Raw genomic sequence first — 24,647 nt, forward strand, 5'->3', positions numbered from 1 at the left:
CACTCAGGATCCTTCAGCGTCTCTGGATGTCGGAGTCTTTGTCTGCCTGACGTTGATGCAGAGGCATGTTGACAGCTCGGAGCGGTGCAGGGCTCAGGGACGGTCCAGATCTCTTTGTACAGTCCGTTAGGGACATCCTGCTAAAAGGCTTTAAACTCTGCATGAAGAGATGCAGATCAGATCAGGGAGAGGTCGATCCAAGCTTTAAGCTGCTGAGATTTGAGTTGGAGCTAAAAGGAAGTGAAAGACAACATCTGGGAGAAGTTCCTTATATTTGAGAGGTGCTGCGGTTAGAGCCTCCTCTTTCATAAACGTTCTGCTGTTGGTACACAATGTTCTAGTTTGCTCTCGTCTTCATTTCAGGAGCAGACTCGACTCACAAACACACGCCTCATTCACTCTGTTTACATGCACTGTTACATTCAGCTGTGTCTTTACTAGAATATGTAACTGGGATATTCTCCATGCTCCAGTTAGACCCGGGTGAAGAATGAATTTATTGACAGAGGTTTGTCCTTCTCTGCTATGCTAGGTGAAGATACGCCGGTTTTCATTTGTGCTTCCTGGCCAGCACTGCAAGCAGAGCCAGACTGCTTTCTGAGTCGTTCAAAGGCCACTTTTAACGGCTTTTCTCCCTCTTTATATGAAATTCCTCCCTGAAACCAGGACGGTGGTTTACTGTTTAGTAAATAAGGAGAGCAGTTATTGTTGAGCAGAGTCATCAAATTCCATATTATCCCACTTTTGCCCCAAAATTTCCCATCCTGTGGTCCACCATTATATCATATATTTATTATAACTGACCCGCTGGTGTGAGGTCTGCAGATTTCCTCCAGTATAAAGATCTAAACTTAACCTTGATGATTTAAAATATTCTCGTTAAATTGTTAAAGTCTGAAGAAGTAAACAGTCATGAATGTGGAATTTTTTTTCATTTCATATTTTCCATTTTTCATCTCACAATTACAACTTAAAGTTGTGATTTTGACTTATTGTTTCATATTTGACTTCTTCCGATTCATAATTTTTTACTTCTTACCTCATGTTATGGCCTTTAGATTTAAAGTTTAGATATTAGGTCATATTTTGAACATTAAAATTAAAATTTCTCATGTTTTGACCTTGTAAACTCTAACTTTGACTTTTGATGCCATATTTTGATCTTTTAGACTCACGATTTGAAAAAGAATTATCTCATATTTTTACCTTTTCAACCCATTCAATTTAAACTCATACGTTGACCTTTTTAACTTGTGATTTTGACTTTTATCTCATATTTTTACCTTTTAAACCAATGATTTAGACTTTTTTCTCATATTTTGACCTCTTTCACTTATGATTTTGACTTTAATCTCATATTTGGACCTTTTAAACTCATGATTTTGGATTTTTTTCTCATATTTTGACCTCTTTAACTCAAGATTTTGACTTTTTTTCTCATGTTTTGACCAGAAATTATAGCAGGGAGTTAAAAACAAATAAGATATGAAAGCAGGAAAATAAAACCCAAACAGAAATAGTAAAAGTCTGAAACAATGTTTTAGTTTTGTATGTTAATGGATTTGGAGTTTGACACAGAGAGAATCTTGTGAAAGTGTTGTGAAGGAAACATTCCTCAGCAGGTGTACTTCAGAAGCAGAGACGGTTTGTTGGTAACCCACGGCTTTAACTTCCCACAATCCCGCTGTGCAGCGGCACTGACCTGCAGCTTTACTGGCCATCGCCGTTCAGCTGCTGAAACGAATCGCTGCTCACAAACCGCGTCCGGTTTGACTTCAGGTCGTCACCGCCTCCGAGAGCAGCACAGAGCCGCTCAGCAGGAATTCATTAATGCCGGACTTAATGGAGGATGTTGCTAGGTAACGGGGCAGGGATGCAGTTTGAGCTGACGTGAGGTGGCAGAAATAAATAGCTGTTTACCTGATGGTGGACCCAACGCTCAGCAGTGAGAGCAGCTGCTGGTTTAAAATCAGGAGGGAGCTCAGCGGGCGGTTTGTCCTGACGCTCTGCAGGCCGCCTTATTAAACACACACAAACACACACTCAGAGTGAGTCAGAGGATGGGAGCGACCTGTTTGTTGAATTAAGTTGTACTCCTGAGGGGAAACTACAAATACTTTCACTGGAAATTTTAGAAACATATTCCCACACACAGAGCTATTTTTACAGCAGCAAGGCTTGACAAACAGCTCTTATAAGCATTCTGATTGGATAAGAGGCGGTACATGAGTGCTGATGTACAACAGCACTCTCAGGATGCCAGGGATGCACACAACCTCATTTTTATCCATTTCTCACCAGTTCTCCTAAGCCAAGTTCAGTCCAAAGATTTGCAACAAGTTCAAACCCACAACTGCTCCTGATAACTATTAAATTAAAACACTCAAAATGCACTGTTCCACATGATTATGCACGACAGAGTTTAAGAACATTTTATAGGTTGTAAAGAACTGAAAATGGCTATTTGTTGAATCAGCAGCATTAGGAGGTCATATTTACTGAAATCAAAGCTATTTAAATCAAAAACATCCTTACAGGCCAAGTTCCATGTTAACATAGGAGCCCTTCTCTGATATCACCTTCACTATTCTTGCATCCTTTGAACTTGTGAGTTTTTGGAGAGTTTCTGCTTGAATTTCTTTGCAGGATGTCAGAATATCCTCCCAGAGCTGCTGTTTTGATGTGAACTGCCTCCCATCCTCATAGATCTTTAGCTTGAGGATGCTCCAAACCAGCGTTACTCAACCCTGCTCAACCAAAAAGCCAAACTGTTGAAAAATACCTTTGCAAGAGCCACAGTCTAGTGAAAAGTGGCAAAAACGACTTGTAATAGCAATAAAAATAACATAATAATAACAATAAAAAAATCTTAAAGGTGGCAAAGTGGTCAAAATGCAGCAAAAATGGGTGAGAAGTGACTAAAAAATGAGTTATAGGTGGCAAAAAATGGTACAAAAGTGGCAGAAATTTGTGACCAAAAATGAGTGAAAAGTGACAAAAATGTGCAAAAAAAAATAGGAAAACAATGGTATGTAATGGCAAAAGGTAGCTTAAATGGGCAAAATGTGGCACAAAAAATGACAAAAAAAGGCAAAAATGGTCAAAAAGTGGCGAAAAGAAGAGGCAGAAATTTGGGAAAAAAGGAAACAAGTCGTATTTAATGGCAAGGGTAGCTTATTTGGAGGAAAAGTGCCAAAAATGAAGAAAAAAAATGTCAAAAAGCACTTTCAAAAACCTTTCAAATAATAGGGAAAAATATGGGTTTTAATGGCAAAAGGTAGCAACAAATGGGGAAAATGGCAAAAATTGAATAAAAGTGGAACAAAATGGGAATAGGTGGCAAAAAGAAAAACCAACAGGGAAAAAAAGGGTGTTTAATGGCAAAAGACAGCTTCAATGGGTGGAAAGTGGCAAAAATGCTGAAGATGGCAAAGAGTTTCCCTTGCAAAGGTTTTCTGGGGAAATAATATTTCAGATTAAGACATAAAAGAGCCACAAATAATCACAAAAGAGCCACATGTTGAGTGTCACTGCCCCAAAGGTTCTCAGTAGGGTTGAGGTCAGGGGAGGATGGGGGCCACACCATGAGTTTCTCTCCTTTTATGCCCATAGCAGCCAATGACACAGAGGGATTCTTTGCAGCATGAGATGGTGGATTGTCATGCATGAAGATCATTTTGCTACAGAAGGCACTGTTCTTATTTTGGAAGAAAGTGGTCAGTCAGAAACTCTACATACTTTGCCGAGGTCATTTTTACACCTTCAGGGACCCTAAAGGGGCCTTCCAGCTCTCTCCCAGTGACTCCAGACCAAAACATGACTCTGCCCCCTCCTTGCTGACGTTGCAGCTTTGTTGGGACGTGGTGGCCATCCACCAACCATCCACTACTCCTCCATCTGGACCATCCAGGGTTGCACGACACTCATCAGTCAACAAGACTGTTTGAAAATGAGTCTTCATGTAATTCTGGGCCCAGAATATTGCGGAAACCTGCTTAATATTGTGGAACGTACTTCTTAAGTACTTTTCCTTTAATTGGGCTCTCCTGACAAACTAATGATCACAGGTGTCTGAGATTGATTTCAGTGATCCACAGAGTCCTGAGGCACAATACCATCCATGAGTTTGATTGAAAAACAAAAAATTGAATGTTATGGTGAATATTCATATGATCTAATCTCAGTGGTTTTAAAGGCTGCAGAAACCAAGCAGGGCATACAATGTAGGAGGGATTCTGAGTTAATAAGGAAGTGGAAACAAAGGGTACTGCAGATAGCTGAGTGATGCAGCAGCCTGGACGAGCAGAGAAATTGTTGAAGTGGACTTTGAAGAGTGGGTGAATCTACCTATGACAATCCTCAGATGAAGTGGAACTGTACTCAACACAGAATCACAACCTGCAGAAAGGCAGGGACCGTTGAGCCGATGGCGAGAGCGCCAACTGCTCGCTCAGGGCTGTCTGGCAAAAATCTGCCACAGTCGCGGTGAACGTAACTTCAACTGTGGGATGAGCCAGCACTGAACTAACCACTGGGATGCTTTTGTTTGTCTTTAGGGCTTCTCCTGAGGAACCATGATGCTTGGATTTTTCTGTTTTAGCTGAGGTTACTGTTGAGATCATCAGTTTATGAGGGCTAATATTAGAAAATTGATGGTGGGACTCACTTTTCATTTGAAATGTGGAGTGGTGTTTTCAGTAGAGGATGGTATTTGGCTGAGTTATGGTTGCAATGAATGTGCTAACAGGCTAACTTAGAGCTAACTGCGCTAACAGGAAGCTAAGTGCAGTTGTTTACGTGTTAAGCATCGGCATATATTGTGCAGTAGACTGCATGTGTGTAAGGAAGCGTTCATAGCTTTCATTGTGTTCTTTAAAATAACTTAAAATAAAGTAAAAGAATGTCTTTCTGCAGAAGAAGAACAACAACTCGGGTAACAAGAACACGGCTCAGTTTCTGCTGTCTAGGACTCGGGTTAGGTTCATGTCTTTGTAAATTGTCATGTTCTTGACAAAATGAGGGAGAAAAGCTGTTAAAGAGGCCTAACTGGCCTTTTTCTCATGCATAGTTCATACCCATGTAGGGATACTTTTCCACGGTAGAAGAGTGTCTGAAACAATGAGCGGACTGTTGTTTGCATGGTGGGAAAGTCAGTTCTACTGAAAACATATCGTTAATGCATTGTACAGCCCTATGAACTAACACGCAGTCACTTGGTCTGTCTAAATGCCCAAAACAGATTGTTAATCCCTGATAAATCACTGAACAACCCCCAGTATGTCTCAGCCCACCTCAGGTATCCTGAATACAGTTAATTAACAGTACAGCAGATGGTGTCTGTCTTCATTGATTAAGCAACACCTCAGAACAACACAGAGCAGCTGTCAGCAGACTCTGGACAGAAACACTTTATTGTTTAAAGAAGCTGGAGCAAAAATGAGATGCACACAACGAGCAGAGATGCAGGAAAATGGCTGTCTTTTAACATGTGGTACTTAAAATGATCTCAAACCAGGATGCAGTAAACGACCAGTTTACTCAGGTAAATGCTACTCCAGAGGTGGCTGAACAGAATCAGATTTATTGGCCAAATATGCTCACACAACCAAGGAATTTGCCCATTTTTGCCCATTTTAGTCAGATTTCAAAGTTTTGCAGCTTTTTGCCGATTTTAGTCATATTTCACTTGTTTTTGCAGCTTTTTACCCGTTTTAGTCATATTTCACTCTTTTTCTTCTATGTTTTTACAGCTTTTTGCCCATTCTAGTCATATTTTACTATGTTTTGCTGCTTTTTGCCCAATTTATTCATGTTTCACTCTTTTTTGCTGTTTTTACAGCTTTTTGCCCATTCTAGTCATGTTTTGCTATGTTTTTGCTGCTTTTTGCACATTTTATTCATGTTTCACTCTTTTTCTGCTATGGTCTTGCAGCTTTTTACCCTTTTTAGTCATATTTCACTCTTTTTTTTTTGCTATGGTCTTGCAGCTTTTTACCCATTTTACTCATATTTTGCTGTTTTTGCAGCTATTTACCCATTTTAGTCATGTTCTCTCTTTTGTTTGCTGTGTTTGCAGCTATCTGCCCATTTTAGTCGTATTTCACTTTTTTTTGCCATGTTTTTGCTGCGTAAACCCATTTTAGTCATGTTTCACTCTGTTTTTGCTGCTTTTTGACCATTTTGCCACCTTAAACTTATTTTTATTGCCACTTTAATCCTTTTATGCCACTCTTCACCTCTTAGGTGGTGGCTCTTGCAAAGATATTAAAGGCTCTTTGGTTGAGCATGGTTGTGTAACACTGCACTAGAAGAATGCTGATTAAGTTTAAGAGAGGGCGACATATTTATCGACCACATCTGAAGGAGCCTTTGAAATACAGCAATACTGAATTGTTCCAAGGATATACCTAAAACTGACCTTAGGAGCTATTTGTCTGCTCAGTAAGACCAGAATGTCAAAAATCACAACACTCTTATCAATCAGTCAAATTTCCATGGAAGAAGAATGGAGATGATCATCTTTGAAAACAAGTTACACAACCATCCAACGCCCACTGGCTCTCATGACTGACTCGTCCATGCTTCTAATTGATGATGAAGATGCTGCAAAGCCTTTCGTGACTGGAAAAATCTTCAAATCATAAACAGTGCACAGTTATTTCAAAAATAAGATGCATTTCAGCACTAATTAGCTCTCCTAAATCATGACAACACTGCCTCTGTGAACAGAGAGAAGCAGGTAAATAGTTGACAGAAAAGAGAATAAGGTGAAGGCGTTCTGAGAACGTAAAATATCAGAGAATTTAAAACCATTAAATATAGAAAAGGAAAAATGGCTGCACGGTTAAATTTCGCCCCAGGCCTCGCTGACAAATCATTTCTGGAGGCAACAAGACGGAATAAATGAATCAGACCAATTTTCCCAGCAGGCAAAGGCAGATATAAATAATAGCTAAGAGCCGTCTGAGCCCATTTCACCCCTCAGCGGAAACTCGATTTATGATTTCATTCAGCACGGTGCACATTTAAAACTGATCTGTGGACAATTTGTACAAAAGAGGAATGCCAGCTGCTTATCTAGTTCTGCCCAATGATAGAGGGCTGTTTTATTTCACAGGATGACAGAAAACCCCGACATGGCGAGGGCATCCATCAGAGTTTCTTTATGCTGCTGACAGTTTGGCTTTAAAAGAACATGTCAGATTTTGTTTATTCCCTAATTCAACATGAATCCTGCTGCTTCTATGTGAAATCAAACACACGTTTTGGGGGATAAGTGTGCAAGTGTGGGTTCTCTTCAGGGATGCCAACTTCCTCCCATGGACCAAAGACATGCTCGTTAGGACTCTAAATTGCCCGTAGGTGTGAGTGTGAGCACGTTAGCCTATATGTCAGTCCTGCAATTGATTGTCCATCAGTCCAGGGTGTCCACTACTTTTGCTAAACAGCAGCTGAGATTTGCTCCAGCCCCCTGAGACCCAAAACGGGATAAGCAGTGTAGATGGGGCAGAGTCGGTCATCTCTAAATTTAGAAGGTTGTGGGTTTTATCCACAGCTTCTGTCGCATGTTGATGTGTCCTTTGGAAAGACACTTGACCCCAGTTTGCTCCCACTGCTTTGTTGATAGCATGTATGTTTTATAGCAGTGGTTCCCTTTTTTTTCCTTGGAGGCCCCCTTACCCAAAAAAGTGACACATCCCTGTCAAAACTCAACGTGTTTGAATTTTTCTACTGACAAAATCCCAGAGCAAATAGGAATACACAAGTTTTTCTTACTAAAAGCCCCAGTATATGCTATTTACTGAATGTTTATCATGATTTTAGCCAATATTATTCTGAAAACCACAGAGTAGGCAAAGCTCCACCCTCCCTTAAATCTGGGGGGTCCTGGATCCCAGGTAGAGAACAAATACAACAACACTCGTGTTGCAACAAATCGAGGAGTTGCCTCTCCATTTCTGAAGTTAAACTTCATGCTTCACGTTTACATCCTCGCCATGGCTGTGTTTGATGTGCTTCCTCCTTCGGTCAGCTTGCTTCCTGATTGGCTATCATTCCTTTCTACATAACAATCCTACTCTGTTCTCCTTGGTGTTCCCTCCTCACAACAGGATTCCTGATCACAAATAAAGAACGTGTGTTTATAATTTCAAATCAGAGTTGCTCAGATTGTCATCTGAGCAGGTCTTGGAGGGAAAGATCACTCTTAACACACCACAGGGAAAACTAACAAGGTGTTTTCAAATCATTTTAATTTTGATTACAACTGTGTTTAAGTCACTTAAATTTTTCTGACATCCATCTGACTTTATGCTTCATGTTTACTACCATTGTCATGGCTGTGTTTGTTGTGCTTCCTCTTGATTAACAGTCATTCTGATCCAGGTAACAGCAGAGTGCATGCTCAGCCTCCTCAGTGTAAAAATCAAACATAATTATTTCAAATCAGGCTGACTCTGATTGTCTTCCACGCAGGTTCGAGTCACTTTAATTTAAAATGACAGGAGAGGAGAATCTAGCAGGATAATCTGTAGAATTATCAGATAATTGGGCCTTTACTGACTTTGTACCCCGCTGAGGCAGCACAAACATGAATGAGGTACAGCAACAGAACGGCAGCTTTTCACACGCCATCTTTGATTAAACATCCAACATTTTTAGGGCAGGGATAAACACAAAGGGTTACAGCTTTAGAAATGAAGGATTTCTCTGTCTTTAAGAACCGTAGGAATTATTTGAGATAACATAAAACAGGAGTCATCTTTTTTAACATCTGTAGGCATTTCAGTGTGAAAACTGTGCATGTGGAACCTTGTCTATGTCCTTAGAATAAATGACATAGACAGGAATTCTTGTTTGGTTTTATAGGTCAGATAACTAACGTCATAGATCATTCTTCTTAAATGTGTGTTTTTGTGTTTTCTGTGCTTCAGTTGGTGGAGGGGAGGACCTGCGGAGGTACTGGTCGGACTATCTGAGGAGGACTCACGTTCTGGTGTACGTCGTGGACTCTTCAGACCGGAGTCGCCTCCCATTGGCTAAAGCTGAACTTCACCGCCTGCTGATGGTGGAGCCTCAGCTTCCTGTGGTCGTCCTGGGAAATAAGCAGGTAAAGTAGACAGGATTATCGGTGTGTTTCCACACAAATGTCCCACAAGTGCTCAGTTTGAGCAAATTGGTAAAAGTAATGGTTTATAACAATAACAAATGTAAAGTTTAGGTTTGGTTTTATTCTCCTTCTGTATTAAAAATATCAAACGAATCTCAGTTGAAGGTTGGTGGTGGGATTTGGTCCTACTTTTAGAGATCCTAGCCCCATCAATACGACCTCCAAGCTCTGCATTCTGTTCCTTTTTTAGCAACGGAAAAACTGGAAACCCTGAATGGAAGAACTTTGTTTTTATATTTTTAGATGAACTATTTCCACCATCCTGGGCAGACATGAGTTTACTCTAATTTCTGCTTCTACACACAAATACTTGGTGATTCCATGCAGACTTATTTTAAGCAGCCATGAGACAGCTAAGAGCACTTTCAGCTTTTTATGTGTTCTTTTTAAAAGCAGGAAACTCGGGTGGATTTATGGTATTTATAGCAGCTAGTAGAACTGAATGAAAGAACAGAAACACAGTCATCATTCTGTGAGTCAGACCTGTTTTTGATTTGTACAACTGATTCTGAAGTCGGGACAAACCAAAATCCAAGTCATGAGGTCACAGGACTTTACATATGGAAGAAGTGTGGCACAACCAGGACTGAATGAGCTTTTATTGTCATACACGAGTACAATGAACAAATTCATCCTGTCAGAATGTTTGTTTACAGACTTAGCACGGTAGCATTTGCTGAAACTAAGAATAATGTATTCTAGTACAGCAGTTATCAAAGTGTGAGGTGGGCCTCCCCTGGGGGGCGCGGAACCATAAACCAGAAAAAAAGTGATTTGCTTTGCTAACTTCTGCTGTGCATGGACCTAAATGAATAGACTATAGTTACTTTAAGGCAGTGATACTCAAAGTGTGATTTGTGGTTATTAGTGGCTCTATGATGTCTGAATTTTAAATATTATTCCCCAGAAAACTTAAAAAAGGGAAACTTTTTTGCCCCTTTATACCATTTTTGATACTTTTCATCCATTTAAGCTACCTTTGGTCATAAAATACCATTTCTGTCCTACTTTTTTGCCACTCTTGACTGCTCTTTACCCATTTTTTTACTAAATTTTTTGCCTTATTTTTGCCACCTTTGGACCATTTGTTGCTGCCTGTTACTCAGTTTTTTGTCACTTCTCTTCCATCTTTTTTCACTTTTTATCTCCATTTTTGCCCCTTTTCACACATTTTTGCTGCTTTTTGACCATTTTTGATAATTTTCATCCATTTACGCTACCTTTAGTCATTAAATACCACTTTTTTACCCACTTTTTTAAAAAATTTTTTGCCCTTTTTCACCATTTTTTGCCTCTTTTAGCCCATTAAAGGCTATTAATTTGTCTGTTCATGTCTTAAACACACTTGCAGTTTCACAATGTTCTACCTGGTGATTTTAAATATACTCTGTTTATTTTTTTCCTGTACAGCACTTTGGTACAAACTCTGTTTTGAAAGTGCTCTATATATAAAGTTAACTTTACCATTAAAGCTTTTTTTGTCATTAAATACCATTTTTGTCCTACTTTTTGCCCGTTTTTGACACTCTTGACTGCTTTTTACCTTTTTTTTGCCTTGTTTTTGCCACCTTTGGAACATTTTTTTTGCCACCTGTTACTCATTTTTTTGGTCACTTCTCACCCATCTTTTTTCACTTTTTATCCCCACTTTTGCCCCTTTTCACCTATTATTGCTGCTTTTTGACCATTTTTGCCATCTTTAACTTATTTTAGTTGCTACTTCAAGCTGTTTTTGCCACTTTTCACCACTTAGATTGAAGCTCTTGCAAAGGTATTTTTCAACAGTTTGGCTCTTGGGTTGAGCAGGGTTGAGGATTATCAGAGCAGAATAATCAGGCAGTATTGGCAGTAACCCTGCATACACATATGAGGACATTTTTCTCTCCTACAACAAAGTTATCATTTCTACTATTAGAATTTTTGACATAATAGTCTAGGATGATGTTTTAGTTATTGGCTTTGAATGTTAGAATAATTTGCTGTTTGGAGATTTCGGAGAATTTGTGTGGAATTTATCAAGTATTTTCATGGAAATTTTGGGGATATGTTTACATATTTTGGGGAGTTTCGTTGAAAGTTTTGGGGATATCTTCTTTGAAATTCTTTGACATTTTCTTGGGAATATGGGAAATTTATTTGTAAATTTTTGGACTGGATTGGGACTTTGGGGGGTTGGGATTGTCCTTTAAAATTTTCACAAATTTTCATGGAAATTTCAGGGAATTTTTCGGATGTATTTTTATGGAATTTCAGGAATTTATTTGTACGTTTTATTTAAAATTTTGCAGAGAAATTTTGGGGGGAATTTCCAAGTTTCTTTGGGGAATTTGCTTAAATTTTTTCAGGATTTTACATTGAATTTTATCTTTTGTTTTAACTAAAAGATTTAAGGACTATTTAAAGAAATTTGGGGGACTTATCAGAGTATACTTTAACAAAATGTTTAAGAATTTTCAAGAAATTTTCACAAGGACATTTCCTTGAAATTTAAAGGAATTTGTTTGGGCTTTGGAAAGAAAAATTTCCAAGAAATTCCCTCTCAGAGACAAGGCGGATGTTTTAACTTCTCACTTCCTACTGATCCCAGATAAGTGGGAGGAACTAATAAAGCTCAGGTCTCAGGAGGTTATGAACATTTGCAGACCAAAATATCAAAGATATAAAAATGTTAAAAAATATTTAAAATTAGAAGTAAATGTTTGAAAATGTGGTTGTTTTTCAGTCTGAATCTTTATGAATGAATGATTTTCTTTATGAATGAATGATTTTCTCTTAGGGGAGGCTCACTCTCACACACTTTGAAAAGCCCTGGTCTAGTAAAAGCTTCATGCTCTAATGTGGATCATATTTCATTTCATTTCAAGAATTTCTTGAGGTCCAGTCAAAAAATGGCCCCCAGGCCATAGTTTGGACACCCTGCTTTACACTCAATTCATTTACCACTAGACACAAAATTTGATATTTGTATAGAGACAAAAATAATTTCCCACTGTTTTGCAGAGAGCTAAAGCTGTCTGTTTTAGATTATGGAGATGTAAATTACAGACACTCTTCTGTCTCCGCTCTTAGACTCAGTTTATCTCTCTACCCTCAGATTTATCACGGGTGGCAGCTTCTCCCCTCATCACTGCATCCTGTACGATAAAGTTGGATGGCCCTCATTAACTGAGAGACACTGACTTCTATTTATCCGTAAAGCTCTCACTGGAAACCTGCCTTCCTGCATCACGTCTCTATTAAACTGGGCAAGCAGTCATTACCAGGCTTACGCTGAAGCTGCCGAGAGTCAGTACTAAAACTATCCTTATTGGAACACCTTACACTAAAACTATCAGCATCAAAATAATGATGATTGACTTCTGATACACAAGCGGCTTTTACAGGTAAATGTTACCTTTCCTTAATGTGTATGAAATAAAATAAACCTGTTTTTGAGCATCGTGTGGGATCTCTCTCTCACTGCGTGCTGCTGACCGTCATGTTTTGTCAAAGTCAGACTGCCGGTCTGTTTTCTTCTTGTTGGCTTGGACCTCATCATTTATTAGGGCTCAGGATTCTGAGTGCTTAAAAATGCTGGACCACACAGGGGTGCAGATGGACTAGTGCAGTGATATCTGGAGGCCCGAGGGCCACATCAGGCCCCCCACAGCTTTCCATCCGGCCCCAGAGGATTATTAAATCTGAGACGGGAAAAAATACGGCATGCTGCTTTTTTCTTGAAGTCTAAAGAAAAGCTTCAACCTAGCCCAGTGTTGCTCAACCAAAGAGCCAAGTTGTTGAAAAATACCTTTGCAAGAGCCACAATCTAAGCGGTGGCAAAAAAGCTCGAAGTAGCAATAAAAATAAGTCAAAGGTGGCAAAAATGGTCGATGAAATACATGAAAAGGGGTGAAAATGGGGAGAAAAAGTGGAAAAATGGTCAAAGTTTTAAAAAATGGGTGAGAAGGGACAAAAAAATGGGTTACAGGTGGCAAAAAATGATCTAGCCGCTTATCAGACAAGAAGCACTCTAGTATTTCTGTAATCTAGTGTGATAAACACATACTGATGATTATTTTGATTAAAGTTGCAGTTTTTCACAATAATTTTCCACATAAGGCTCTTTGAGAGTGCAGTTCCCCTCTGAGAAGCTTCATGCATGTGTTTTTGGCCAATCAGGACACAGCATACTCGCCTCAAACTCAGTGATCGGCATCAAGATGGCTCCAGAAATTTGCAGCTAAAATATCTCAATCGCCCCCTTGTGGCTGGCTGCTGTAAAGGCGATAGGGACTGATCTCACTGTCAAAGGCTAAAAGTTCCATTCGTTTTAGAAGGAAATAATATTTCAGACAAAGAAACAGATTTTATTTCAGTTTATTTCAAAGTCCGGCCCCCAAAGCGCTGTTCAAGAAGAAGTGAAAATGGCGTTGATGACCCTTGGCCTAGTGGTTTAAGGCGCGTAATGTATGCAAGCGACCCGGGTCTGAATCGGGCCTGTGCACGCCTCTCATTCTGGTTCTATCCACTGTCCTCCTAGCCTTTCAAAGCAGATGAAGGTTTCCTTGTTTCTCACTGGGGAATCCATCTTGCAAAGCTCCCGTCTGAACCGTTAGAAAGGGACAGAATGTGACATCTGTGGACACGGGGCCTAAATAGTGCAACATAAATGTCATGAATTAAATATTTTGTGCTTTTATTTTGGAGGGGCACGGGTAGCACTGTAATAGCCTGGAAAAGCTGTTAAAAAGCCAAAGCCTGCTGGAAACCAGAAAAGAAGCACAAACATGAAAAAATGAGCAAAAAAACATGAAAAACATGAAGATTTTTGTGGTTTCTCTGAATTAAAAGCTACTAAAGTTCTGGAATCGTCTTTTATGCATTTTTCTGATAAAGCATGCATGTGTACTTTGGGTTTCAATTAAAGATTCACTTTAAAGCCGTCACAGTTGGAATATATTCTCATAAGAACCCTTAATGCATAACTACTCAGTAGTCTGAGTGCTTATGAAAATGATATCACACAAGGTTAAAGCTTCCACGCTAAAAAGCAGCCGTTAATGTGTGAGCAGGAGCAGGTTCACACTGTCCTCTCTTCATTAACCAGGACTGATGATCCATGAGACTCCTGAAATAAACATTTCTACATTTCCTCCTCGGCTCATATTTCTTCACCCCGTGCGGCGCTCTGCGAATTATTCATGACCCTCAGAGGGGAGCGGGAGTAATTGTCACATCCACTGTCGGAGCGCTGCAGCTCTTAGTGCCCTGCGCTGTGATCACAATGTTAGAGAGACGGATCTGAGAGAAATGTCAGAGCGCTTGTTAGGTCCTTTCTACTGAGCTAAACGGCAGAAGATAAGACGGCTTCAAAATTTAAACATCCAGCAAAAAAGAGGCATTTTAACAAATTTACTGGAAGAATAAACTCACAGTTTCTCCAAAAATTTAGCTCTAAATTTGATAAAGAAACTTGTGACATAACTTAGATTAGTAAGCCCTAGCCTCTTTTATTAGTCTACTGCTCATCTTTAAACGAGAATCTCTCTGTAACTATAAACTCTATGTGAATGATCAAGGTACAAGAATGAAGAGGACACTTGTGAAAATATTCAGAAGAGCAATCTGATGGATGAGTCTGGATTTGGTGGTTGCCAGGAGAACGGTACTTGTCTGACTGCATTGTGCCAAGTGTAAAGTTTGGTGGAGGGGGGATTATGGTGTGGGCTTGTTTTTCAGGAGCTGGGCTTGGCCCCTTAGTTCCAGTCAAAGGAACTCTGAATGCTTCAGCATACCAAGAGATTCTGGACAATTCCATGCTCCCAACTTTGTGGGAACAGTTTGGGGATGGCCCCTTCCTGTTCCAACATGACTGTGCACCAGTGCACAAAGCAAGGTCCATAAAGACATGGATGAGAGAGTTTGGTGTGGATCAACTTGACTGGCCTGCACAGAGTCCTGACCTCAACCCCATAGAACCCCTTTGGGATGAATTAGAGCGACCTCACAAATGTGCTTCTGGAAGAATGGTCAAAAATTCCCATAAACACACTCCTAAACCTTGTGGAAAGCAAGTGAGCGAATACTTTTGGCAATATAGTGTGTATCCCATAGAAATAATGCGGTGGAAGTCCAAAAATCTCCAGTAGGCCAAAGCAGCCAAATCTTGACATTACCTGTTTCAACTTTTATACCACTAGAGCAGGGGTGTACAAACTATGGCCTTGGGGCCAAATGCGGCCCGAGATCCACATTTGATTGACCCACAGCAAATTAAAAAAATCTAGTGAAATAAAGCCCGCATGAAAACATGAAGCATTTGCTTGATTGTTTTGTATTTCTTCCTTTCTGCTGACGCGGTGCTACCATGCTAATTCTGTAAACAAACATTTTGACAAGAGGAACGTTTTCAATGTTTTTTTTTTTTTTTTAATTCGTGACAAAACTAAGACAACACTGTAAATGGTAAAAACATATTGGTAACCACAGTAACAACTATATCTCACTTTATAACGTCCTAGTTGATCACAGCAGGAAATGGCAGCACCAGTAGCATCCTAGGTGAATGGCCCCCCTAAAATCTGATTGGCCCTCCCAAAGTCCTTAAACTGATTGGCTCTCTGCCTTGACAACTACTAACTAGCCATGTGTGCACACTCAGCCACTAAGAATGTCTTCACCTATATTAGATTGGTTTCACTAACTTTAATATCCTCAAGGTTCGGTATGAAGGTGGCCCCACCATTCTTATATATTTCAGTATGTGGCCTCAGTGGAAAAGATTTGGACACCCCTGCATTAGAGGATTGTCAGGACAAAATAAGAGAGATTTTAGTCAAAATTATCCAGGCAAAGTCCCCTCGTAGTGCCAAATGTGGCACTATCACTGCCATTTGAAATTTTTTTTGCCCCCAAATCAACCAGACCTCCGTATATTTCCCTTTCAAAGAAAGTCTTACAAAGGAACTAAAGTTTGACACCAAGAGGAGCAGATTTATTTTCAATGGCACAAAAAACAACCAAAAATAAAACGCAGAAAACTAAAAGAAGCTGTTGAAACAAATGGAAACTGCAAAAACACGACATGAATCTTCAGCAGAGGCTGGGCTTTTAAATGAGACCATGTTTGTGGCAAAAAGGAGCTAACTGGAGCAGAAAAGGCCATAAGAAGGGGTTGGTGGTGTCCATAATGGGTCAACAGAGGCAACAACAGAAGTGGCAAAGACAGGCAAAAAAAAGTGGTGAAAGGGTTTACAACTGACAAAAACGGGTTTAGAGAGGCGTAAGCAGGTTAAAATTGGTGAAAATGGGTTCAAATGTGGCTAGTAATGTAACAAAATTAGCGGGGGGAAAAAATGTTTATAAGGCAACTGGCAACCCCCTCTAAGTGTCTTGCGACCCCCAAAGGGGTCCCACCCCCAAGGTTGAGAACCACTGATCTAGGTCAGTGGTTCTCAACCTTGGGGTCAGAATCCTCTTTAGGGTAGCAAGACACTGAGAGCGGGTCTCCAGATGCCCTAAAAACACTAAGAATATTTATTTAATTACACTTTACACCAATTTTGTCCTTTTTTTCCCCTCTTCATCATTTTCCCCACGTATTTTAACACATTTTTGCCATTTAACACCTATTTTTGTCAGTTTTAAACTCTGTCCATCACTTTTTCTGCCTGTTTTTGCCACGTCTAAACCAATTCTTGCCACTCAAGCTCAATGTTGCTTCTGTTGACCTATTATTGCGACTTTTAACCCCTTTTTACCACTTTATACACCAAAATGGAAGTTTAACCAACTTCTGCCAATATCTGCCTTTTTTCTCTCTCAGTTAACACTTTTTTGCCTGTTTATATCAATTTTTCATCCCATTTCACCAGATTTCCACCCACTTTTGCCCATTTAAAGCCATTTCAGCCACATTTAAATTCCCTTTTACCACTATTTATGCCCATTTTTGCCACTTGAACCCATTTTTGCCACTTGAACCCATTTTCACTACTTTTAAAACCATTTTAATTCTTTTTTTTGACAAATGGGATTTACATTTTTAAGAATAAATAAAGAAATTTGGATAAGAGTGGTTATTTTTCAGGCTAAATATAAAATATGAATATCACAGCTTAACTTTACAATGGACCATGGTCTTGTTGACCCCCATGGGCCCCCAGTTTGGCTGGGCCCCAGAGCGCTCTCCCATTTATCCCCCTTATGGGCAGCCTTGTCTGCACACAACTATTCTTAATTGTACATGGCTGTGTTCAACCCCCTTCAGGTACAGTGGGGGTCCCTGGTCTCTGGCATCTTTATTTTGGGGGTTGCGGGCTGAAAAGGTTGAGAACCAGTGACCTGGATGACCAGAGCTGAGACTGAGTTGAGCACACTGGTATGAAAATGTTCCCATAAAGCCATAATAAGACACAGCTATGTTGGTTAGAGAGTGGTTCTCAACAGTTTCAGCCCACAACCCCCTAAATACAGGTGTCAGAGACCCGGGACCCCCACTGTACCTGAGAGTGGCTGAACACAGACATGCACAGTCAAGAAGGGTCATGTGGAGACAAGGCCGCCCATTAGGGGGGAAATGGCCCAGCCAAACTGGGGGCCAGCAAAATTATGGTCCATTGTGAAGTTAAACTGTGGTATTTTATATTTAACCTGAATCATAACCACTCTTATCAAAGAAGCACATATCTTTTTAATTCATTTGTGCCCTCTTAAAATGTTAAACCTATTAAAAAAATAATTTAAATACATTAAAAATAGCTAAAATGGGTTAATAATGGCAAAAAAATGATGGGAAATGTGCTGAAATTGATGTTTAAAAGTAGCTGAAATGGGTTAAAAGCGCCAAAAGATGGCTAAAAGTGGCAAAAGATAAAAAATGGGTTAAATTGATAAAAAGGGGCATTTTAAGTGGTAAAAGGGGATTTAAAAAGTGGCTGAAATGGCATTAAAGTAGCAAAAATAGGTGTAAATTTGGTGAAATGGGATGAAAAATTGATATAAACTGGCAACAAATGGTTAGCTAAGGCAGAAATGGGCTAAACTGGCAAAAATGGGCATATTTACTTGTGAAATGTAGCGTAAAAAGTGGTAAAGAGGGGTTAATAGTGGCAATAATGGCTCAACAGAGCCAACAATAGGCAAAGAGTGGCAAGATTTGATTTAGAAGTGGCGAAAACAGGCAGAAAAAAAGTGGTGGAAAGGGTTTAAAACTGACAACAATGGATTTTGAGTGGCAAAAATGTGTTAAAGTTGGCAAAATTGGTGGGAAAAAAGTGATGACAACGGGTTGAAATCTGGCAAAATTTGTGTAAAATATTTAAATATTCCTAGTTTCTTTAAGGCATCTGGAGACCCCTTCTCAGTGTCTCGCGACCCCAAATGGGGTCCTGACCCCAACATTGACAACCCCTGGGTTAGAGCATCATGTGTTATTAGTAGTATAATCACACCCGGCTGTTTGTTGAGGCACATATATGAGGATTTAGAGCATATTTGTTCAGAGTAGAGCCGCGTGTTATCCTGACACAGTGGGTTAAGCATACTTTAATAAACGTCTGCTTTGAATAGAGTCAGAGAGGAAGGCCAGCTCTCCAATTTGTGCTCTGGTGTGAAAAGCCCATACATGAATAAATCACTTGAATAGAGAGCTGTCCTTGTTCTAGATTTTGTCTCCTAAAGCAGAACAAAGCTTCGGTTTCTGCCGCTCTGGATAACGACGTTTGGGCTTTTAGAGAAACGAAGGAAAAGCTGTTCGCTGTAACAGGGATCAGTCTCGAGGAGGTTTCCTGTTCCTGAAGTGAGATGAATGAAAGTCAACAGTGTGCTAAAGAAACATAAAAATAGAAATGTTTGCTCTGGATGTGAAAATCTCAGTGGGTCTTGTAACATTTTTAGCCTCATAAACCTTCGTCATGCTCTGAAAATAACAGAGGTGAACTCAAAGCCTCAGTGTCCTCAGTAGGAGTCGTTTTTGTCAATGATAGCAGCTCTCATCCACCATCGCTGGGTTATTTTCAGCCTCAACACTCGCTCTGTTTAAACACAAAAGCTTCTCTGCTCAAAATTTGTGTTGGAAAAGACGAGGCGGACTTCTATAGATTTAGTCTGCTGTGAAGGGTTTGTGGAGGAGGGGGTGTTAAATGAAGTCTTCACTGTGGTTACACAGATTGTGGAGTATTATGTAAGGAAGACGAGATCTAGCTCTTTTTCAGGAAGTCAAGCCAGGTGAAATAAACTCACTATTATATCAGACATCGAACAACTCTGCATTAAAACGTATGTAGTGGTATTTAAGGCAACTTCAGTCTTTAAATCCCTGCAGCTTCTGATGAAAGCAGGGGTGTCAAATTTGAGGCCCGTGGTGCGGTTTTCCCCGGTCCTCAGGATCGTATCATATTTTAATTAGAACTGGCCCGCAGGTCTGCAGATTTCCTCCAGTATAGAAATGTAAATTTAACCTTGAAGATTTAAAACATCTTTTGTTGAGTCATGAAAATTTGAAAAAGTAAAGAGTAAAAATAATGATATAGAAAGTAAGGAATGGGGGAGAGAAATGAATTTGTGTTTTCATTTCAAATTTTCATTTTGCATCTCAAAATTCTGACTTAAGCTTAGCAATTTGACTTTTTGTCTCATATTTTGACCTTTTAGATTCACAATCTTGAATTTTAAGCTATATCTCAACCTTTTAAAATCAACATTTGTTTTTTTTTCCTCATATTGTGAACTTTTAGATTCAAATTTTTAAATTTGAAGTCATATTTTGAAATTTCAAGATTATGTTTTCAAATTAAATCTTACTTTTATTCACATATTTTGAATTTTTAAACTCACAATTTAGAATTTCATCTCATATTTTGACCTTTTAGATGCACAATCTTAGATTTTAAGTTATATCTCGACCTTTTAAACGCAACATTTGTTTGTTTGTCTTTTTTGACAGGACAAAACAGTACATACTGACGCACAGCTATTTAACATCATTGACTCAAACTTAGCTCTCGGCGCTCTCACACAGGTAGCTGGGTTGTGGTGGAAAAGCAAAGCCCCTGACGAGTCAAACCAAGTAGAGCCAAGCTCAGGCAAAGAGAAGTCAGCGGTGCTTCATGGCTGTCACATTACATGCTAGAGCAGCGTTCATCAACTACATCTGCACAAGGGCCAGATTTAGTCTCAACAGAAAGTCTGGGGCCGGACTTTCAAATACGCAAAAATTAATGAATATTTTGGTCTGATTGAAATATTATTGTAGTAGTATTTTTATTTTCTTTCAAAACACAGAACATTTTTAGTCATTACCAGTGAGATTGAGCCCTGTTATATATATATATATATATGTATGTATATATATATATATATATATATATATATATATATATATATAATGCAGCACAAGGAGACTGACGACAGACCCCTGAAAATCAAAGAGAATGGGACCCCCCAGTTGTCATTTAGCACCAGTATTAACCCTTTTTTGATACTTTTTGCCCCCTTTTGCCTCTTTAACCCAATTTTTGCACAATTTTAATCCCTTTTGAACCCTTCTCCTGCCTTTTTTATCCCCCTTGTGACACTATTTTATCCACATCTTGCCACTTTTCTATTTTGCCACTTTTTAACCCCTTTTCATTACATTTTTTCAACAATTTTTGCTACTTCAAAACCAATTTTTCCCACTTTTAACTCATTGTTGATACTTTTTGCCACTTTCTGCTCCTTTAACCCAATTTTTGAAAGATTTAAACCCCCCTCAAACCACTTTTCCTACATTTTTTATCCCCTTTGTGCCACTCTTTTATCAATTTTTGCCACTTTTCTTCTATTTTTGCCACTTTTTAACCCCTTTTCATGACTTTCTTGCGCTATTTTTTTGTCATGTGTAAACATTTTTGATACCTTTTGCGTCTTTTTTTCCTCTTTTACCATTTTTTGCCACATTTTAACCTCTTTTCAGCACTTTCTCTGGTCATTTTTGCAGCACTTCTGCCAAACTTAACCTTATTTTAAATTTCAACTAATCATGACAGTAAATCTCTGTAAAAACAGATCAAATGTTCAGTCATTCTAAAACTACTTCAATGTTAATTGTTTGTGGGTTGGATTTAGCAGCTGCAGACATTTAAAGCCAAAAGATACTCTTGAAATCTTCTTTTCCTCCTCTTCTGAATTTACTGATCTTTCGGGGGCCGGACAGGAAGCTTTGGGGGGCCTGATGTGGCCCCCGGGCCGCCAGTTGATGATCAGTGTGCTAGAGTCTTAACTCACATCTGTAGATGCGGAGATCTACTGTGTTAACTGACGGAGGTTTTCTGAGCCCATGTTGTAACATCAGTCACAGAATGATGCCTGTGACAACATGCAGGGGTTAAAGGTCACATGCACAATATTGTTTTTTGAGCCTAGCATGCACAGATGATAATATTATGGGCTGTAGACAGAACTGTTGGACTACTAGACCATGCAGTCTTGCACCGTTGTTGATTGTAAGTGAGTGAGCCTTTCATGAGGGCTCCTTTTATACCCGATCATGGTCACCCACAACTTTCCCAGTCTTCTCTCGCCCCTGTCCCAACTTTTTTGGAAAGCATTGCAGGGATCAAATTCAGAATGTGTGTATAATTTGAAAAAATCTTCCCTTTGAGGGCTAACTATCTTGTCTTTGTGCTGTGTTCAATCAAATATTAGTCAGAAAGGTCTGCTTTTAATCACATTTTATGCGTCGTCCCAACTTTTATGGAATTAATGTTTATAGAAACAATGATTTGAGAATGCGTGAGTCAAATGGCAGATCTAAGACAGCAGCTGTGTGTGTTTTCTGATTTCTGTCGTCCTTGAAAGAGCAGAAAGTTTACCCCTTGTCAAACTCGGCTGAGTTTCTCTCGCTCTCTTCACAGGATAAGCCGAACGCCGTGAGCGTGTCGGAGCTGCATGAAGCCTTGTCTCTGGGCTCCGTGACGGACGAGAGAAAGCTGTTCCTCTTGGCTGCCCAGCTGGGCTCTGATGAGGCCCTGAGGAACTCCTGCCGGGGCCTGGACACCTTCCAGGACCTGCTGCTCCAGCTCGTCTGATCTCTATCCACGCACAGAGGAAGAGAGGAGGAGACGGAGGGACCGAGATAAAGGGATGGCTTACTGGAATCCTCCTCCTCCTCTGCCTTTCTCTTATTAAAGCCGTGAGGCAGAGGAGGAGGAGAAGGTGAAGAAAGGCTGTGAAGTTATTAAAGGAGGAAGTCAAAGCAGAGAGGTGCCTCCTCGTACTTTTGAACCACACAAGTTTGAAAATAGCAGCTCTTGAATCACAGATGAAGAGGAGGTGCAGCATGAGGAGGAGAGAAGGATGGCGGTTTGTTCACGGAGTCTGTGACTCAGAAACAAAAGATTTACCTCCTGCCGGTGACTCAGACTTTGGAGCAGACTTCATGTCAACCTGTGACAAGCATGTCAATTCTCCTGTATATAAGTCAAGTCTGTAGATTTATACAGAAGCTGTCTGTTATGTTTTTTTTTGTTTTCTTAAACCATATCACCGGTGCGTGCTCATAGATGTCAGGTAATATTCAGGGCTGAAAAGTTTGGAGCCCCAGGAGACTGAGTGCACCACCTCCGTGAATTTATCGCCCATGTGTTTGGAAGATTCTCGCTGACTCCTACACTGAGGCTTTTATGAGATTTTGGGGGATTTTAGTGAGGGAACTTAAAGGGACCTGCTGACGTTAATGTTATTTTTAAGCTCACGACTCAAACGACAGGTTGTGTGAGAAGATTTCCACGCTTTTTCGTGGGTTTCTGCACATTTTGAGACATTCTAGGACGCCTTTGTTTGGTATAAGTTACTGTTGATCATGTATTAAACCATCAGCCATGGTGAGGAGTGAGACAGGCCACACCTTTGGGGTAGAGGTGGCGAGGATACCGTCCAGGCTGGTGGTAATGTTTCCATAAGCAACATCGACCATTTTCACAGTTAGAGTGGAGTGCAAAGGATGATGGGTATGCAAGGGCATATGGTACATAGTTATAATTAAGGTAAAACTAATGATACTCGACTGAGCTTGCTTCCTGATTGGCTTGTTTCTGCAGAGAAAATTAAAAGTGGACGGTAACGATCGCTGCAGTGTTTGTGAGCTGTTAAAGGTTTACTACACCAGGTTGGTGACACTTTCCCGTCCGCTTGCTCTGATTGGCTATTACATAGACTCCATCAGACTTGTAAATATGATACTTCAAGACTGGGATGGCAGTAAAATCCTGATATTTGGACAGATAATCCGTCACAACAAGCCTTGAATTGCCCATTAAAACACTCCTGTCTGCATGATAATGTGTTTATTCATATTCATTAAACAGAGTTGTCTCTCTCAGCACAACCAAATATTTGCTACCTAGAAACTCACAGCTTTCATGATTTACACGCCTTCTCCAGGGACTCAGTGTTACTCAGTATTATGGAGGCCCATCTCCGCCATTTAAAAAAGAAAAGTTTTAACATTAGACAATTTAAATAAAAAAATCCAATGTAACAATAATGAGATTAAAAGTCATACTAGTCAAATAAAAAGTCACAATTATGAGATTAAAAGTCACAATTATGATATTAAAAGTCAAAATTATGAGAAAAAAAGTCTGGATTATGCCATAAAAAGTCACAGATAGGAGAATAAAAGAGAATAAAAGGAGAATAAAAGTCAAAATTATGAGATAAACTTTAAAAAAATGAGATTAAAAGTCACAACTATGAGATAAAAAACAATTATGAGATTAAGAGTCACAATTGTGAGATTAAAAGTCAAAATTCTGAGACTGAAATTCACAATTCTGAGATTAAAAGTCACAATTATGAGATTAAAAGTCACTATTATGAGATTAAATATCAAAATTATGAGATTAAAAGTAGCAATTCTGAGATTAATAGTCACAATTGTGAGATTAAAAATCACAATTCTGAGATTAAAAGTCACAATTCTGAGATTAAAAGTCAATTCTGAGATTAAAAGTCAATTCTGAGATTAAAAGTCACAATTGTGAGATTAAAAATCACAATTCTGAGATTAAAAGTCACAATTCTGAGATTAAAAGTCAATTCTGAGATTAAAAGTCACAATTCTGAGACTGAAAGTCACAATTGTGAGATTAAAAGTCTCAATTGTAAGATTAAAAATCACAATTCTGAGAATGAAAGTCACAATTTTCAGATTAAAAGTCATAATTTGAGATTAAAAGTCAAAAGTCTGATATAAACGCTTACAATTACGAGATTCAAAGTCTAAATTATCAGATTAAAAGTCAAAATTCTGAGATAAAGAGTTGTAATTTTGGCTGAAATGGGCTTCCATACAGTACAGATGAACTTGAACTTGTAATGTTTTTACTCAGATTTAGAGCAGAAAACAGGAGAAGGGAGAGGACTACATGATAGAGATAGAGGATTATTGTAAAGTATTTAAGCTGGATAGTGTCAGTCAGAAACACTCCTAATCCTCGTAGTGCTGCAGGTAGAT

At 39.3% G+C, this 24,647-nt stretch overlaps 1 protein-coding gene across 1 annotated transcript in view; it reads left to right on the forward strand.

Moving 5' to 3' along the window:
* Window positions 1-24,037, forward strand: part of arl10 (ADP-ribosylation factor-like 10) — a 45,824-nt gene extending 21,787 nt beyond the window's left edge. Inside the window, exons 3-4 of the mRNA XM_041800758.1 lie at window positions 8,934-9,109; window positions 22,045-24,037. Of these exons, the coding sequence (XP_041656692.1) occupies window positions 8,934-9,109; window positions 22,045-22,218 (350 nt within the window). The 3' untranslated portion in view covers window positions 22,219-24,037. The remainder of the gene's footprint in view (window positions 1-8,933; window positions 9,110-22,044) is intronic.
* Window positions 24,038-24,647: the final 610 nt, after the last annotated feature.

Source organism: Cheilinus undulatus, linkage group 12, assembly GCF_018320785.1.
Source record: "Cheilinus undulatus linkage group 12, ASM1832078v1, whole genome shotgun sequence".
Classification (NCBI taxonomy): Eukaryota; Metazoa; Chordata; class Actinopteri; order Labriformes; family Labridae; genus Cheilinus; species Cheilinus undulatus.